This window comes from Monodelphis domestica, chromosome 1 (genome assembly GCF_027887165.1).
Source record: "Monodelphis domestica isolate mMonDom1 chromosome 1, mMonDom1.pri, whole genome shotgun sequence".
Classification (NCBI taxonomy): Eukaryota; Metazoa; Chordata; class Mammalia; order Didelphimorphia; family Didelphidae; genus Monodelphis; species Monodelphis domestica.
Genome location: NC_077227.1, coordinates 392607041 through 392626095, shown reverse-complemented (window position 1 = coordinate 392626095; position 19055 = coordinate 392607041). Strand labels below are relative to the sequence as shown.

The following is a 19055-nucleotide window of genomic DNA, read 5'->3' as shown; positions in this document are numbered from 1 at the left end:
CTTTCTCTTCCCTTCTTAAGATTACTTTAGGACAGAAACCCTTTGCTGAACAATGGAAAGGACTTTGACCTATGCTTAAGCATAGAACAGGAATTTCTTTGAGTCTTGATTGATTTTAGAATTGATACAATGGAGATACTTGGAATAAATCTCCACCCTATTCAGTCCTAATAGGATTGAGTAAGGGCTGCAGCCTAGATCAAAATTTAATTTTTCCAATCTCTACCCTACTCAAGTTAACAGGATTTAGAAAGGGCTGTAGCAAAGGAGTAAAGATTTAATCATTTGAAAATATGACCTTCAACAGACATGTGCAAAAGCCAGAAACCTCTGGGCGGTCCTGGGTTAAGCTAGAGCCTCCATTGACAGGGAAATTGATGAACAGTGATTGGTAGATGTGAGGACTGAGGGGAGGCAACTTGGAGGGTTTCCTTAAAGATAGGGGGTCTGGAGACTGGAGGTGGTTGAGGAGTTTGGTCGGGGTGATTGCGGTGGACTCGGAGAAGCTTGCGCTGAAGGAAGCTGAAGGTGGGGGCCTCTGAGACTGTTTCTCCATTTTGGTCACGTGAGTGATAGGGACTGACCTCTTTTCCTTGCCCCAGCTATCTAAGGGCTTGGGCCTTTTGGCCCAGCCTAAACAGAAGGGGTATTTAAGCCCTATTCCCTTCTCTCCCTTTTTCTCTCTCTCTATCTCTAATTCCTTTCTTACTCCTATTGTAATTAAACTCCAAAAAAGGCTGACGGCTGACTTGAGTTTTTCATTTAGGAATTACATAGCTGATTCTTTGGCGACCTTAAATTAATATATATCAGTCTTTTAAAGTGATTCCCTTGTTACACCATATAGGCCTGTGATAAGTGATGTCATGTTTTGCTTTTGCATTGCGGCGCCCACAGTTCCTTCTCTCAGTGTGCTTAGCATTCTTTCCCCAAGTGCTTCAGGAGTGTCTCGGCTTGTTGCATGGCTACTGGCAGCAAAGTCCATTATACTGGCTAAAATCCCACCTTTTAGAGGGGCCTTCCTGGAACCCTCTTAGGTCTAGTGCCCTGCCTCTGTGGATCATTTCCAGCCTATCCCCTCTGTAACTGGATCGTTTGCCTGGTGTCTCCTTCACGAGACTTCGAGGTCTTGGACAGCAGAGACTGTCTTTTGTTTGGCCTTTCCTTGTACCCTCAGTGCTGGAGCAGGTTGCTGGCCAGTCATTTCAGTTATGTCTACTCTTCATCACCTCATTTCGGTTTTTTAATTAAAACCCTTACCTTCAGTCTTAGAATCAATACTGTGTATTGGTTCTAAGGCAGAAGAGTGTAAGGGCTGGCAATGGGGGTGAAGTGACTTGCCCAGGGTCACACAGCTAAGATGTATCTGAGGCTAGATTTGAACCCAGGACCTCCCATCTCTGGGCCTGGTTCTCCATCCATCGAGTATCTGAGGCCAAATTTGAACCCAGGTTCTCTTGTCTCTGGGCCTGATTCTCAATCCACTGAGCTACCTAGATGTCCCTCAGGGCCTCTTTCTTGGTTTGCCATTCCTTCTCCGGCTCTTTTGAGAGGTAAAGAAACTGAGGCATACACGATTCCATGACTTGCCCAGGGCCCCACAGCGAGGAAGTATTTGAGGTCAGACTTGAGCTCTCTACCCATGATGCCAGCTAACTGCCCTCCTCTGGAACATGGCAGCTCTTATTAAATGCTTGTTGATGGACTGATTGTTTCCTGGCCCTGGCCTAAAAGAAGTTTAGAGTGGGCCTGGGGCCTGCAGGCAGAGGAAGGCGGAGAGCTGGGCAGGAGACCCGGAAGGGAGCCAGGGCCCAGGCCGTGAACCCTCCGCCTCCGCCCGTGTCCCCTCACCTCGGCAATCAGCACCACGATGACCGTGTCCTCCTTCTCCTGGGCGTTAAGCTCCGAGATGAGCGAGTGCAGCGTGTCGGTCAGGTACGAGTGCACCTCCCGCCGGACGCTCGGGATGCCCATCACAATGGACACTGCAGTGGCCCAGGGACCGGGGCTTAGGGCCTCTCCCCTTCCCACCCACCCTCCCCAGGCCCCGGCCCGGCCCCCCAAGAAAGCCTCCTCCGCCCAGCGCCCCTCAGGCTGCCCGCCCGGCCTGACTACCTCCCGTGCGTCCCTGGCCCACGTGCAGGGCCGGCTGGAGGCTGCTCTCCTTGGACAGCAGGTGAGGCAGATGGTGGAAGACGGTGGGGAGGTGCATCACATGCTTGTGGGTGACGTTCCACAGTTTCAGCCTCGTGTCCTCTGGGATGGCGGGGGGAAGAAAGGCGGCTCAGACGGGGTCCCCCATCCCGCTGGGCCCCTCGGCCTCTCCCCTGCAGCCAAACCCCCGGGCCCGGCCTCACCAGACAGGTGGCCCCAGGTCCGGTTGCCGTCCACGTCCCGCAAGGCCTGCTTCTCCGACACGGCCCTCTTGATCTCATCCAGCACCAGGTTCAACTCCTTGGAGCGTTTCAGACTCTCTTGTTCCGCAGCGTGCAGGCGGTCGCGGAGGGCCAAGAACTCCCGCTGGTACCCCTCTGTGGAGTCACCTGGAGGGCAGAGAGGACCCGGGGGGCAGCAAGCAGGGAAGGGGCTTCCCGACTGGCCACTGCTGCCCTCTCCCAGCCGCACACTGGAGCCTCCTGGCTTCCAAGGCATTTCCTGGGCCCCTCCGCCTCCCATCCAAGCCAGGCTGCGGAGCCGGATCCCCTTTCCAACATCCCTTCCTTCATGTGCTGTCCATCCCCGACCCCCCCTCTAGAATATAAGCTCTTTGAGGCCAGCAACTATCTTATTTGTTGGAATTTGCATTGGCAATGCTTAGCGCAGTGCCTGGCATACAGTAATCACTTCATAAATGCTTATCCACCTAATTATTCACATGTGAACACACTGTTTCAAAAACCAAATGTAAGCTCTGTAAGGGCATCAGCTGGACCATGCTTCTTTTTATCCCTAGCACAGAGCTGGAGGCTTAATAAATGCTTGCTGTTGACTCACAGACCCACCACCCCTAACTTTACCCTACAGCACCTTGTCCGGCTTTGTCTTCATGTCCCCTACTCTTTCAGAAAAAAATACATTTTCCTCTCACTTTCACAAAGTTCTTTTTATTTTTAAATATTTAAATTATTGTTTAAACCCTTACCTTCCTTCTTAGAATCAATACTCTGTACAGGTTCCAAGTCAAAAGAACTTAAGTAAGGATTAAGCAACAGGAGTTAAGTGACTTTCCCAGGGTCACATAGTTAGGAAGTGTCTGAGGTCAGATTTGAACCCAGGACCTCCCATCTCTAAGCCTGGCTCTCAATCCACTGAGCTACCCACAGCTGGCCCAGCAACTAGTCTTAACCTCCCAAACCAATGCAGGAACAGGTGAAAGATTCAATTCAACAAGTATTTGAAAAGTACCTCTGACACACCACCTCTACAGTACTTCTTGTTCAGTTATGTTAGACTCTTTCTGACCCCATCTAGGGTTATCTTGGCAGAGCTACTAGAGTGGTTTACCATTTCCTCCTCCAACTCATTTTAACAGATGAGGAAAACAAAACAGGGTTAAGTGACTTGCCCAGAATCATACATCTACTAAGTATCTGAGGCTAGATTTGAACGTATAAAATGATTCTTCCCAATTCCAATCCTCTATCACTATGCCACCTAGCTTCCTACAGCAAGTCAATGCATCTCTGGCTCTCTCGATTTTCTCCTGTGTAAAATGAGAAAGTTGGATTAGAAAGCTTCTGAGATCTTTTAGATGTGTGACCCTGGACAAGTCACTTAACCCCCATTGTCTAGCCCTTACCACTCTTCTGCTTCAGAACCAATACTAAGTATCTATTCTAAGTCAGAAGCTATGGGCTTGGGGGGAGGGGGAAGACTGCTTCTGAGGGCCCTTCCAGCTCCAGACTTATTATGTCTTCACTTTTCTTGGCATCCCATTGCTTAGCATTGTGCTAGGCACATAGTAGGTGCTTAATGAATGTTTATTGACTACCCAAAGCTTCTACTACCCCGCTCTAGAAGCCAAGGTACCCAGACAAGAATAAAGTTCTTAAGTGCTTTCTATTGTACTGGCAGGATATAGTCTTTACCCAGAGAAGTCTAGGATTGGGAAAACTGAGAAGGGAGAGAGAGGGTGAACAAGTTGGAGCTTCAGGGAGAAAGTGAGCCCCACACAGTGACTTGAAGGAAAACGAGAATTGTGATAAAGAAATGAGGATGGAGTTCATTCTAGGCTTGTACAAAATCAGAGGGGTGGAAGGCTATGCTTATAAAGGGAGCGGGTCGTAATTGAGTTTGGCTGGACAGGAGAATGTTTTAAAGAGAGGAGTGTGAGATGAGGAAAGAACCAGCCTGTGAAGGGGCTTAAATGCAGCCTGAGGAGGTCTGGCTTCCTCCCAGGGCCACTAAAGGCTTCTAAGCAGAGGAATTTTCCAAAGGTCAAACCATAGTTGAAGATTATTTCAGCGATTGTGAAGAGGATGGAGAGGACAAATTAAGGCAAGGAGAACAGCTGGGAGTTTGTTGCAACAGTCCAGAGAGAGGTGATGAGGGCTTAAACTAGAACAGGGGCCATAGGAGCTGAAGAAGGGGCTAGAGATGAGAGATGCATGGAGTTAGGACTAAAAATAACTTGGCAACCAACTCGCTATGGGAGGGTGAAGGAGAAGCAAGTCAAGGATGACTCTGAGAGGTATCTGAGACCGACCATGATGGCTCCCTCAACAGAAATGCTGAAAGCTGGAAGGTGGACTGATTCAAGTTCTGCTTTGTACACATTGAAAGATCTTTACTGGTAGATTTTCCAAGGATGTGACAAGGTCAAGACACTCAATGACAATTCAACAAAGTGAGCTTTTATTAGCTTATTGTGTAAACCATCTGATTTGGGAAGGGGCCTGGGAGTTGGAAAGGATGTTAGGAAGAGAATAACAGAACTGGAAAAGTCTTTAACATGGGAGTATAAGAACAAGAAGGGCCCTAAGAATAAGGAATGTCAGGGCTGGGATCTCAGAACACATGAAGCCTTGGATGGCACCCAGTACAATCCCATAATTTTACAAATGAGGAAACAGCTCCAGAGAGGACTTCCTGAAGATTATACATTAAATTGATGGTTGAGCCAGTTTCCCAATTCCACATCCATTCATCTTTCCAATGCACCGCATCCTTTGATTTTTTTTTTGTAAAAACAAAAATTATTTCTAACATTAATTTTTTTAAAAATTAAGTTTCCAAATTCTCTCCCTCCTTGCTCAATTTATCTTTTTTTAAATCCATACTTTCTGTCTTAGAATTAACACTAAGTATTGGTTTTAAGGTAGAAGAGCAGTAAGGCCTAGGCAACTGGGGGTTAAATGACTTGCCCAAGGTCACATGGAATGGTGACTATTTTCGAACCCAGGACCTTCCATCTCCAGCCAGACCTGACTCTCTATTCACTGCATCACCAAGCTGTTCTTCTCCAATTTATTTTTTAAGTTGTTTGATAAAATCAAGTATTTCATGTAGCATTTCTGGACTCTATGTGATTGTTCTATAAAAAAAAAAATCCAAAGTAAACCACAAAATGTCTTAATAATCTGATTAAATAAAAGCTTCACTGGACTAGAGGGTTAATTGGGATAGATACATCCTTTAAGACCACAGAGCATATACACTTGGAAATTTTGGGATAATTGGACTCTCAAAGGAAAATTTTTTTTATTTTTGAGGGGTAATATGGTGATGACAAATCTTTTAGAGATGGAGTGTCATGCCCTGTCCCCAACCACAAGTGCTGGGCCCCACCCTCCCCACTCCCAGGCTACACACCTTGCCCTGCCCCACCCCTTACCCTTATCCTACACAGGGGAAGGAGGAAGCACTCCCATTGGGCTGCTGGGCAGAGGAGAGGGTGAAGTGAGGAATGTCCTCAGCTAGTGTAGAGAGGGGGAGGAGAGTGGCCTGAGCACTCTGCTTCCCTCCAGTTCTGTACCAGTCATCTTACCCCCTGTGCACTCCCATTGGCTGCTGGGCAGAGGTGGGGGATATGAAAAAATGTCATCAGACTTGGTGGAGAAGGGGAGGGGAGAAGCTCCACCTGAATCCCTCTGCCTTTCTAGTAATGAACTGAGGGGGAGGGCAAGTGCCCACAAAGAGTACTCTGCATGCCATCTTTGGCTCCTGGGCCATAGGTTCGCCATCACTGATATAGTGAATAGGGCGCTGAACTTGGGATTCAGGAAGAATTGGGTTCAAACCCAAGCTCAGACAATTACCAGTGGCATTTTAATCAGAACTGACATGTCTGAATATTCTCTTTACAGATGCTAGTGTCAGATTTGGATTCAAATCCTAGCCCTGATACTTATCAGACATCTGACACAGCCATCCCTCTAACACTTATGGGCTAAGAGCCACAGTGGGGCTGGCTTGTTGTGGAAACTAATATCCTGAATCTCCTTGAGTCTCAATTTCCTCACCAGTAAAGTGAGGCTAATAATCCCTATAGTACTAATCTCCCAGAGTAGCTGGGAGGCTCAAACAGGATAATATAGGTCAAGTGTTTCATAAACTTCACAGTACTATGCTAATTTTCTTCTTATTCCTATGTCGCTTTTAAAGCCCTTCCCGCTCTGGCTCCAGCCCATCTTTCCAGTCTGATCTCACATTATTCCTCTTCATATGCTCTATGATCCAGCCAAATTGGCTTCCTGTTCCCCATCTCCCAGATCCATGACTTTGCACAGGAGGTCTCCCAGTTAATGAGACAACAAATATTTATTAAGCACCTACTGTGTGCCAGGCACAAACCACCCCTCAAGCCTCAAGGAGCACATAATTAATGGAGGAGATAACATGCAAACACAACTATATATATAGTGTTATATAGATGTGTGTGTATATTTATTTATATATATGTATATAGTTATAGAACATGCAAAAACAGCCAAACAAACTGTACAGTATACAAGAGGGACTGGAAATTATCAACAGAGTTAAGTCATTGGGGCAGCTAGATGGTTCAGGGGTTAGAGAGCAAAACCTGGAGCTGGGAAGTCCTGAGTTCAAATTTGACTCTGTGGCCTGGGCAAGTCACTTAACCCCAATTGCCTAGCCCTTACTCCTTTTCTACCTTGGAAAGGATACTCAGTATTGATTCTAACATGGGAGGTAAGGGTTTAAAAAAACAGACAGTTGGGTGATTGGGCATCAAGGGGGATCTGGAAAGGCTTCCTGTGGCAGACGGGATTTCAGCTGGAAGCTGAAGGAAGCCTGGTGGCGGAGATGAGATTGGAGACAAAGATCCAGCATGCCGGAGAAACACACTGGAGTCAGGAGAGAAGTGTCTAGTTCCAGGATGCGCCAGGAGGCCGGAGGACCTTATATTTGATTCTAGAGGTGACAGGGAACCACCGGGGTTTCTTGAGTGAATATGGCCAGCGTTTGCACCAACTCATAGGAAGATCAGTTTGACAGAGGATGGAGAATGGACTGCAATGGGACGAGACTTGAAGCCAGTGAAACCAATCAACAGGTTATTTTCCCCAATAATTCCAAGGCAGAAGAGTGTAAGGGCTACACAATTGGAATTAAGTGACTTTACCAGGGTCACACAGTTGGGAAATATGTGAAGCCAAATTTTAACTCAGTGCATCCAATCTCCAAGCCTGGCTCTCTATCCACTGAGTAGCAAAGGTGTCCCCAGTTTTGACTCTTTTCTTTCTCTTTTTAAAAAGAATTTTTCTTTATTTTATTCCTTTTTTTTTTTTTTGAAACTTTAACCTTCTGTCTAGAATCAATACTAAGTATAGGTCCCAAGGTAGAAATGCACCAAAGGCTGGGCAATGAGGGTTAAGTGACTTTCCCAGAAAAACACAGCTAGGAAGCATCTGAGGCCAAATTTGAACCCAGGACCTCCCATCCCCAGGCCTGGCTCTCGCTCTCTATCCACGGAGTCACTTAGCTGCCCCTGAACTTAATTTTCTTGGTATAAGTTATTTCTCCATTAGATTTCAAGCTCCTTTATGTTCTTGCCTTTTTCTATATTAAAAATAGTAAGCACCAAAGACATACCTGTTGATTCCCCTTCCACCCAGTAGAATGTAAGCTCCTTGAGGGCAGGCACTATTTTATGTCTCTTTTTTATCCTCAGTGTCCAGCAGGGCATCCGCTTGATAGTCAACATGCCACCCCCCCCCTTAGTATCTCTTTTAAGACAAAAGATAAGGGTTTGGGGGGCAGCTGGGTAATTCAGAGAATGGAGAGCCAGGTTTAGAGATGGGAGGTCCTAGGTTCAAATCTGGCCTCAGACACTTCCTAGCTGTGTGACCCTGGGCAAGTCACTTAACCCCCATTGCCTAGCCCTTACCACTCTTCTGCCTTGTACACTTCTACCACTACACAGTATTAATTCTAAGATGGAAGATAAGGGTTAAGAAAAAAAAGACAGGTTTAAATCTCTCCTTTGACAGTTATTAGCTGTGTGCCCACAGAGCACACTTAAACTGAGACTCATTTTTCTCCTCTGTAAAATGGGGAAAATAATAGCTGGTATACCTGAGGTTGGTTGAGTAAATACGGCCAGTGTTGACACTGACATGGCCAGATGCACACCGGCCCATTAAGTAGATCAACTGGACAGCTGAGTGCCAAGCTCACACAGATGTTATGAGGATCAGATAAAACAATGGAGCAAAGCCCTTTGGGGAATTTTAAAACATTTTTATGTGTTGTTGTCATTATTTGGATAAAGGAAGGGGAGTATTCGAGATCAAGGAATTTGTTTTTTTCCCTAAAAAAGGTGGATAGTGTTCTATCCACTGTGCTACCTCGCTCCCCTCTAGAAATGCTTTTTTAAGGTATAAAATGCTAGTGGATAAGAGAGCCACAGGAGATTCAGGAAGAGTATTATGCCTCTTATGTGTGCTCAGAGGGTCAGATTAAATTATATGTGATGGGGTACTAGCCAGCACAGTCAAAAGAGTGCCAGACCTGGACCTGGTTCAAATCTGGTCTTGGATACTTCCTAGGTGTGTGACCCTGGGCAAGTCACTTAATCCCCATTGTTCTTCTGCCTTGGAATTGATCCTTAATCTACCCTAAGAGAAAAGGGAAAGATTAAAAAAAATTAATTTATTTGAATTCAAATGTGGCCTCAGACACTTCCTAGCTGTATGACCCTGGGCAAGTCACTTAACCCCAATTGTCTAGTCCTTACTACTCTTCTGCTTTGGAATCAATACTAAGTATTGATTCTAAGACAGAAAGTAAGGGTTTAAAAAAAAGTGAAATGAGCAGAACCAGTGTATACTGTAATGGAAATATTGTACAATGATCAACTGTGAAAAACTAAACTATTATCAGCAAGAAAAGATTCCAAGATGGTCTCAGAGGACCCATGCTAAAAAACTCTATCCACAGCCAAAGAAGGAACTGTTGGCCTACTTTGATCTGCTATTAGATTCCATCTTCACTTTGTTTCCTTCATGAGTTTTTTATTGTATGTGTGACATGTGTCTTCCGTCACAGTATGAGCGATACAGAAATACATATTGCATGGAAGCACTGGTATAACCTGTATTAGACTCTTTACCTCCTTGGGAGGTGACGGGGGTGGGGGGGTGGGAGAGAGAGAATCTGAATTGAAATATGTCAGAAAACAATTGTCAAAAATTGTTTCTACATGTATTTGACCAAAAAAAAGTTTTTTTAAGTTATGTGAAAAAAGAAAAAGAAAGAAAGTCTCACAGGAAGGAAGAGTATGCTTGGAAATGACTGTAACCATTAAAAATTTTTTAAAATTAATCTGCTATGTGGTAAAAGGTAGAAAGGAGGGTGGAAAGAGAGGAGATGCTCCAGAGGAACATATTTTAAAAGGGAGGAGGATGGGGAAGGGGATGTCACAGGAAACATTAACAGAGGGTCTTAAGGGAAAAATTGCTGATCCCAGCCAACCTCTCTGAACATCCTGTTTTGCTGCATCTGTTGAATGTTTTCATTTCTTGTTTTAAGGGACTAAGCAATAAAAATTCCTTTTTTAGCCTCGGCTCGGACAGGCAGATGGGAGGAACTTTTAAACAATAATAGCTAAAATTAATGTAGCATTTTAGAGCTTAAAAAGATATATTAATTTGATCTACACAACATCTCTATGAAATAGATATTGTTATCCCCATCTTATAAATTAGGAAATTAAGGCTGAGTGAAGATACCCAACTTTCCCAGGGTCACATTGCTAGCAAGTACCTGAAGCAGGATGCAAATTCAGGTCTTCCTTATTCCAATTTTGGCATCATCTCTCCTTTTTCTAGAGTGTCAGTCTCAGAATCAGGAAGACTGGGCCTGAAGTCAGGAAGACTCATCTTCCCAAGCTCAAATCTGTCCTCAGACACTTACTAGCTGTGTCACCCTGGGCAAGTCATTTTAACCCTCTTTGTTTCAGTTTCCTCATCTGTAAAATATGCTGGAGAAGGAAATGGCAAATCATTCTAGTATCTTGGCCAAGAAAACCCCAAATGGGGTCCCAAAGAATCAGATATACTAAAACAACTCAACAACTTCTTCTAGAAGCTTGAGTGCCCTTTTGTCCTGACTCCCAAAGAAAGCAGAACTGAAGTTTATCCAAGAAAAAAAAATTACACCAATGACTGGGTGACTCTGGGAGTCACAGTAAGCTGGGCTCCCTACTCCAGGCTGGGATGCAGTCTTCCTTGGATTAGGTTCTTGAGTGAAGGTATGTATATGCAGAGGCTTCATGCTTCCCCTAAACCACAGAGTGACCCCAGGGAAAGGGTGCCAAGTTGGTGGCACATCTTGGCCATTCACATTAGGAGGAAAGATGGAGAAGTGACTTCAGCTACTCCCTGACCTGACTAATTCTCAACAATTTCCTGGGCCTTTATTCCCCTGGCCACTTCAGAGGGGGCCACAAGCAACTGGCCAAGGCATCTAAGTCAACAAAACAAAGTCACAGAGTAAATTTTCCCTTGGCCAGTCTACCTTAGTATTCTACAGTCACAGAATGAAGCCTGAACTTTTGACTCTGTGTAGGGGAGAATCCAATCCTAAATCACAGCCCTATCAACTATTAAGGGGCCTCTCTTGATCACTTCCTCTCCCCAAAGTCAACAAAGATCTCATAATAGTTAAATTCAGTGGCCTTCTCTCAGTCCTTATCCTTCTTGACCTTTTTAATTCTCCCTCTTCCCTGGGACTTCTGCTCTCTTCCTGGCTCTCTTCCTATCTTCTCAAGCACATTTGGAGGATCATCACCTGCATTCTACACACCATATGCTCTGGATTGGTGCTCTTCTCTTTTAATACTTAGTTTCCTTGATTTCAGTAGTACCCAATGACAACTATAATCTCATACATCCATCTACCTAGTTCAAATCTTCATCACTTCTCTCTCTAAGACTATCACAAGAGGGGGCAGCTGGGTGGCTCAGTGGATTGAGAGTCAGACCCAGAGATGGGAGGTTCTGGGTTCAAATCTGGCCTGACACTTCCTGGCTGTGTGACCTTGGGCCAGTCACTTAACCCCTATTGCCTAGCCCTTATCATTCTTCTGCCTTATGTGAACTTTAAATTACTCCACCCTACTTAGTCTAACAAAATCAGAAATGTCTACACCCATACTTAAGGATTAAGTATTTAGGAGGATGGCCTTCAACAGACATGTGTTAACAAATGACAAATCAGAAACAACTGACAGACCCCTGGGCTGTCCTAAGTCAAGCTTAAGCTACCATTGGTACATGTGAGACACAGGGAAGTGATATAAAACCCTCTATATATTTTGCATCACTTCCTCTCTCCGGCCTCTCTGGCAGCAGTGAGGTCTCTGGCTGGCAATGTGCTGAGCATTTCGGCATCTTGGCATGGCGGCAGCTATTGTCCAGTTGGGTGGTGAGTTTTCCTTGATACTATACTGGGAGAAGCTGAGTGACCTAGTTCAGGTCAGGCATCTTAGCTGAGCTCTCTTGGAGTTTAGGCTGATTCCTTTCTCCTTTACCTTCCAAAACATTATCCTCTTAGAAAGCCTCTAATCTTCTTCAGAGACCTCATTGTGGAGGTCTTTGAACTTCCCCTGGCATAGGCCAGGAGGGAGAAATCCTATACCCTCCTTCTCTCTCTTCTCCTTAATTCCTTTCCTCTATATTAATTAAAATCACCATACATTTCCAGCTGACTTGGGTATTTTATTATGATATTCCCTGGCAACCAAAATTAATTTAGATTAGGTCACAACCCTAAAATTATTCTTACACTTGGAACCAATACCCAGTATTGAGTCTAAGACAGAAGGTGAGGGTTTAAAAAAAAAAAGACTATTACAAAAGCCTCCTGATTGGCTTCCCTACTGCAAGGTTCTTCCCTCTTCCATCCTTTCTGCAAACAAGGGACAAATTAATCTTTTTTAAAAAATATTTTTCCCTCAATTACATGGTAGAGGAGGAAATAATTTTTAACCATTAAAAAAAAAGTTTGAATCAAATTCTCCCCCTTTCTCCCTTTTCTCCTTCCTCCCTTGATGGCAAGAAATCTAATATAGATTTCACATGTGCAATATGTAAAACATTCTTTCATATTAGTCATTTGGTAGAAGAGAACTGGAACAAACAAAAAAAATTAAGAAAATGAAATAATAGTATGTCTCATTCTGCATTCAGACTCTATCCGCTCTTTCTTAGGAGGCGGAGTCCTTGGCGATTGTTTTAGATAACCATATTTCTAAGAATAGCTAACTCATTCACAATTGTTTATCATATAATATTTCAGTTACTGTAGACAATGTTCCCCTGGTTCTGCTCACTTCATGTAGTTATTTCCAGGTTTTTCTGAAATGATCTTGTCATCACTTCTTAGAGCTGTATTATTATTCCAAAATGCAAAATTTAAATTTTTTTGAGAGAAATTTCAGGATAGGAAACATGCTACCTCTCCGTATCCAGAAAGTGAACTGTTTGGAGAAGGAGCCACGAAGATGCCTCCACAGACCACATGCTGCACCAGAAGATCCAGAGTGAACTTTGGGATGTGGTGATTTGAACTGTGTGAGGTTGAACACATTTGTTTTTGTATATATACTCTTATGCCAAAGGGGACTACCCCCTAATTGGCTTTTTTGTCAATGTGCCTAGCAATCATTGGTTTGTTCTTTTTTCCTTTTATCCCCAAATTATTGTAATTTAAAAGTCAATTATGTCAAATGATCAATTGGAAAGACTAGTCTCCCAAATGATCATCAAGGGGGAATGTGTAATTGGAAATCTGTTACCCTAAAAACTGCATTTCCCAGGAGCCCACTGACTTCCTGTCATTATGTACTTCCTGTAGACAGAGAGATAAAATTCAGTGGGGTTCCTGGTCTTGCCCTTTTTGCTTCCTGGGTTTCAACCATGGTGGTAAGCGGGGTTTTTGAACATGTCAATTAGCCATGGGCACATGGTTTTTAAATTTTGTTACCTTTTTATTCCTTTACTTTTAATGATCATTAATAAATCTCCTAAGATATAATATTTTAATTATTGAGATTAATTTTAATTTTGACAGAGCACAAAAGTATTCCATTACAATTATATAACACTACTTGTTCAGCCATTCCCCAATTGATGGACATTCCCTCAGTTTCCAATTCTTTGCCACCACAAAAAGTTGCTATAAATATTTTTGTATAAAGAAGTCCTTTTCCCTTTTTTGGATCTCTTTGGGATACAGACCTAGAAATGGTCTTTCTGGGTCAAAGGATATGCACTGTAAAACCCTTTGAACATAGTTCCAAATTGCTCTGCATTTTGTGAACCGACTGGATCAGTTCACAACTCCAACTATTAGTGTCCCAAGCTTCCTACATCCCCTCCAACATTTATTCTTTTCCTTTTCTGTGATATTAGCCAATCTGACAGATGTAATATGGTAACTCAAAGGACCTTTCATTTGCATTTCTCTAATCAAGAGTGATTTAGGGCATATTTTTAATGTACCTTGGTTTCTTTATCTGAAACCTGTTCCTATCCTTTGATCATTTATCAATTGGGGAATGACTTGTATTCTTATATATTGACTCAATTCTCCATATCCAAAGTCATCTTCTTTAAAGTACAAGTCTGATCATATCACTTAAGATAAGTCTCAGTGAGTCCCCATCTCCCAAGAGGACATAATGTAAATTCTTCATAATCTGACTCCAATCCCTCCTCCCCGGCGATCTGTCTCTCTCTGTCTCTGTCTCTCCCTCTCTCCTTTCTTTCTCTTCTGTCTGCCCTGCCCCAGTTTCACAGTACTTCCCTTCATACATTCTATGTTCCAGCCATTGCACCAGCCACACCATACATGACATTCCATCCTCCACTTCTGCCCTTGCATCAGGTGTCCCACATTCACTCTTGTGCTCTGTCTTCTCCTTTGTCCTTTCAAGGCCCAGTTCTTGGGTGATGTTAATGATTCTCTGTCTGCACTAAATAACTTTATTTTGTGAATTTGCTTATTTATTGACATGTTGTTTCCCCTCAGGAAAAATGTAAGCTCCTTGAGAGTGGGTGCAATTTCATTTTTGTCTTTCTGTATCCCCAGAGAGGGCCTAGTACAGTACCTAGGACACAATAGGCTCTTTGTAAATGCTGACTCTTTTTTTAAAAAACCCTTAACTTCCGTTTTGGAGTCAATACTGTGTATTGGCTTAGGTGACTTACCCAGGGTCACACAGCTGGGAAGTGTCTGAGGCCAGATATGAACCCAGGACCTCCCGTCTCTAGGCCTGGCTCTCAATCCACTGAGCTACCCAGCTGCCCCCTAAATGTGACTCTTCAGTGAAAGACCTGGTGCAGTGTAATGGGAGATTGTAGGAATTCGGGGGCTTTAGGTTGTACCTCTCTATGTTGTATATCATGGTACCAAATGCTGTCAGATCTGCCAGACCAGGGGCTTGGGTGATAATCTAGTCTCTCATTTTACAGAGATGGAAACCAAGGTTCAGAGAAGCTAACAGATGTGACCAACGGCTTACAAATAATAAGAAATAGGGGTATGATTTGAATCTAGGTCTTCTAACAGAATCTAGGGCTTTTCCCACTTTGCCATGTTGAAATTAATTACCTGCAGTTGTTTTTTTTAACCCTCTATTAAATTGCAAGATTCATGAGGATAGAGACTGTGTTTTGTCTAAACTCTGTATCTTCCCCAGGGCCCTGCAAATTGTTTTGCTCATGCAGGCACTTAAATGTTTGTTGAATGAATAGATGTTTGTATTTCCCAGGGTTGGTATATGGGTCCAAGATCAAGCACTGTACTGCTCTGGACACAGTAATCAAAGAAAAGATCTTCAAAGTGATATTTGGCGAATCTCACAGATTCATCTGCCAAAGACCTGAGGACCCAACAGACATTGACCCCTGTTCTGAGCTACTTCACAATCACATGCTATGGGTCAACAGGATAGTGTAGCATGTAGCTCAGTGAGGCCCGTCTCCACTGTCTGGGACATGGCTCAGAGTGTGTTGGCAAAGCTTTTATGACTGAGGTGGATGATGTTGGGATGAATCTCGGTCAGACTGATGAGAAGACCTCAAGGCAGGCCTTCATCTCTGGTCAGGGAACCCCAACTGCTTGCTAGAACTGATCCCTAGAGAAGTCAAAGGACCTGGCCTTAGATACTTAGTAGCTGTGTGATCCTGAGCAAGTTACTTAATTTCTCTGGACCTCAGTTTCCTGGAAGTAAAACGAGGTGTTGCACTTAATGATCTCTAAGGTCCTAGTGTCTTCCAGCTTGAAATCCAGGATCCTGTAGCTACAGAGGCATAATTAGTCCAAACTGGACAACAAAGACATCAAGGAGCAAGCTAGCTTCTAAAGGAAGGAGAAACTGGCCAGGAGAATGATCCTGGTGGAGATGATAGGGTGCTGGTTTGGGGAATATTTGGGTTTGAATCTGGCCTCTGACAAGTGCTAGCCAAATGATCACGGGCAAATCGCTTAACCTCTATGGCCTTCAGTTTTTTTCTGATGCAAAACGGGGACAATCATATGTACAGTAACAATTTCATAGGGTTGTTGAGGATGGAGTGAGATAAAGTATGTGATGTACCTTATCTTATAAACTTTGAGGTATACAAATACCAGTTTTTTATTAGTTATTGTTGTTATTATCATTATTATTATGAACCGTGAGCATAGCACAGATCACAGAATCTTCCAAAGGCATTCTGGATCCTACCAACTCTGGTTCTTCTCTTGGATTGTGCTTCACCCTGGGGGGAGAAGGGCGTGGAGGCAGACACATACATACACATGCACACACACAACACACAGAGGGATGAATCAGTACTTTGTCCCAATTAGAATTTGTTTTTCTTCTACTCCTTTCTGGCCTCTCTCCCTCTCAAGTAAACATAGTCTTGGCCACAGGCCCCTCCCAGAGCAGCCTTACAGATACTGCAAACTACAAAGGCTATTATAAATGTGATTTAAGTTTTTCCATCACAATACCCCAACGAGGTGGATAATCCATCCCTAAGCATTTATAAATCACCTACTCATGTTTGTTGGCAGTACAAATCCTGCTATTCCCATTTTAAAGAGAAGAAAGCAAAGGCTCAGAGAGGGCTCAGAGAATTATAGTCAGAAGAATCCTCCGCTCCTCTCCTCTCTTTATGGACGAGGAAATGTGGGCACTGCTAAGAGATTAAAGCCTTTCATAACCTGCTGCTTTCCAGTCTTCTAACACCTTATTCCCTGCTCTAAGGACTATATTCTGCAATTCAATGACACTGTCCTCCTTGCTGTTTCTCACCTGGGACATTCCCAATCCTTGGCATTTCCACTGGCTGACCTCCTTGCCTGGGATGGTCTCCCTCCTGGTTTCCTTCAAGTCTCAGCTAAAATCTTGCCTTCTGCAAGAAGTTTCTGGTTCCCTTTAATGCGAATGCCTTCCCTCTGAGATGACCTCCAATTTATCTGTATCTATCTTGGTTTGATATAGTTGCTAGCATTTTTTTTCCCTCACAAAAGCTCACTAAGGATGAGGACTCTTTTTGCCTTTTTATATATCCCCCGCACTTAACACATTTTTGTTGCCCAACTCTTTGTGATGTCCTTGAGGGTTTCCTGGGAAAAGATACTGGAGTGGTTTGCCTTCGCCAGCTCATTTTACAGAGGAGGAAATGGAGACAAACAGGGTGAAGTGACTTGACCAGGGTCACATAGCTAGTAAGTGTCTGAGGCCAAATTTGAACAGATGAAGATAAGTGCTCCTAATTCAAAACCCAGCACTCTATCCACTCTGCTGCCTAGCTGCCCACTTAGCAAAGAGTAGGGACTTGGTAAATTCTTGTTGACTTGACTTGTGAAATTACTTGCCAATGATCCTGTAGTTACTGAACATTCTATGTTTTCCTGATTCTATAACCCACAACTATAACTTCACACTATGGAGAAAGGAATTGGCCAAGGTCTGGGTTAAATTGCACATGAATACTGGTTTGGAGACCTCTGACTCCCTGCCACTGCCAAGAAGGATGGGGCTGACAGCTAGTGAGTAGTAACAACCAGGAGGCTAAGGGGCAAGAGGGTGGAGGAACAGCAAGGATAAGCCATAGAGAATCAGAGGAAGAGGTTTCCCTGGAGGGGAAGGCCCTGGTTCCTATGACCCACAGAAGATGTTGCCTTAGGGGACAGCTGGGTGGCTCAGTGGATTGAGAGTCAGGCCCAGAGATGGAAGGTCCTGGGTTCAAATCTAGCCTCAGACACTTCCCAGCTATGTGACCCTGGACAAGTCACTTAACCCCCCCATTGCCTGGCCCTTACCTCTCTTCTGCTTTGGAACCAATACACAATATTGATTCTAAGATGGAAGGGAAAGATTTTTTTTAAAAGTCCCATAGGCCAGGGCTTCAAAGGCTTGGTGCATGCTTCAGGCCAGTATGCTTTTCACTCTAGCAGGCCTGGTCAAGTGTTTTGCTAGTCCCAGAGAGAGGGATTTGGGGAGGAACAGCCCCCTAGGATCTCAGGGGAGGAAAAAGACAGGGCATGTGAAGAGTTCTCTGGCCAGATCCACAGCCAAATTCAAAGAGAAGCCTTTCCAGGCTCACAGGGCAGGGTCTGGGGTCTGGGAGTCAGTCAATCAATCAATCACCATTCATTAAGTGCCTACTGTATGCTGGGCACTGTGCACACTGGGTTCAAGGGGTGCACTTACTTTCTAACGACACAACTCAGACACAAACCCTAGCACTAGCTATACTAGCTATATGGTATTATACAAATAAAACAACCCAAGGGACTTTGAGAGGAAGAGAACGTTAGCAGGTGGGGGACTCCGGAGGGGCTTCCAGTGTCAGCAGGGTAATTTGGAAGGAAATGAGGGAGGGAGAGAGGAAGGGAGGCCAGGAATGGGACAGAGAGCACAAAAGCAGGCGAGGATGGAGAAGGGAGATGGAGGTCACTAGTTTAGGAGAGGCAATAAATCAGCATAGAGAGCCAGCCCAGAGGAGACCATGCCAGAGGCTGAGGAACCCTCTGCTTATCACAAGGCTGCTGCAACCCTGCTCCCTGGCATCTGGCCCCTCTGAAGGAGGCCTCTCGGCAGGGCCACATCTGGGAGTCAGCAGAAGCCACCTGAATTTCTTCTAAATCCTGGAGCCCACCCAGAGCCCAAGGCCATCCCAGGCCATCCACCCTCTGGGAATGGGCCAGAGCAGGGGGAGAAATCCATTCCCCCAGAGGCGATGGGCAGGCTGCCTTCAGCTCTTCCTGGTCCTGTCCCTTCTGGCCTCAGCTTCTCTCCAGAGACTTTCTCCTCAAGGATCCCCCCCCACCCAGCCAGGCTCAAGGCTAAGCTGGGCTAATGGGCTTTTCCACTTTGCACAGTCATGCTGTTTTTTGGGGGGCCAATCCCAAGAGTTATTTTCCTGAGGGCAACATGGGTTCGGATCCCCAGGATGGAGGGGACAATTTAGCCAAATATAATCCCTCCTACACAATCACTCTCACAAGAGACAGTGGACTAAGCACTAGAAGGCAGAAGGCTTGGATTCAAAATTGTCTGGATCCTCTTACACAGCCTGATTGGCGGGCCC

General features: G+C 44.5%; 1 protein-coding gene across 2 annotated transcripts in view; it reads right to left on the bottom strand.

Annotated features, from left to right (window-relative positions):
- Positions 1–19055, bottom strand: part of MGAT4B (alpha-1,3-mannosyl-glycoprotein 4-beta-N-acetylglucosaminyltransferase B) — a 59703-nt gene that overhangs the window by 18128 nt on the left and 22520 nt on the right. For both annotated transcript variants that reach the window (XM_007474186.3, XM_056811730.1), the window contains exons 2-4: positions 2358–2543; positions 2116–2256; positions 1852–1985 (exon numbers count right to left, since the gene is read on the bottom strand). In XM_007474186.3, the coding sequence (XP_007474248.2) occupies positions 1852–1985; positions 2116–2256; positions 2358–2543 (461 nt within the window). The remainder of the gene's footprint in view (positions 1–1851; positions 1986–2115; positions 2257–2357; positions 2544–19055) is intronic.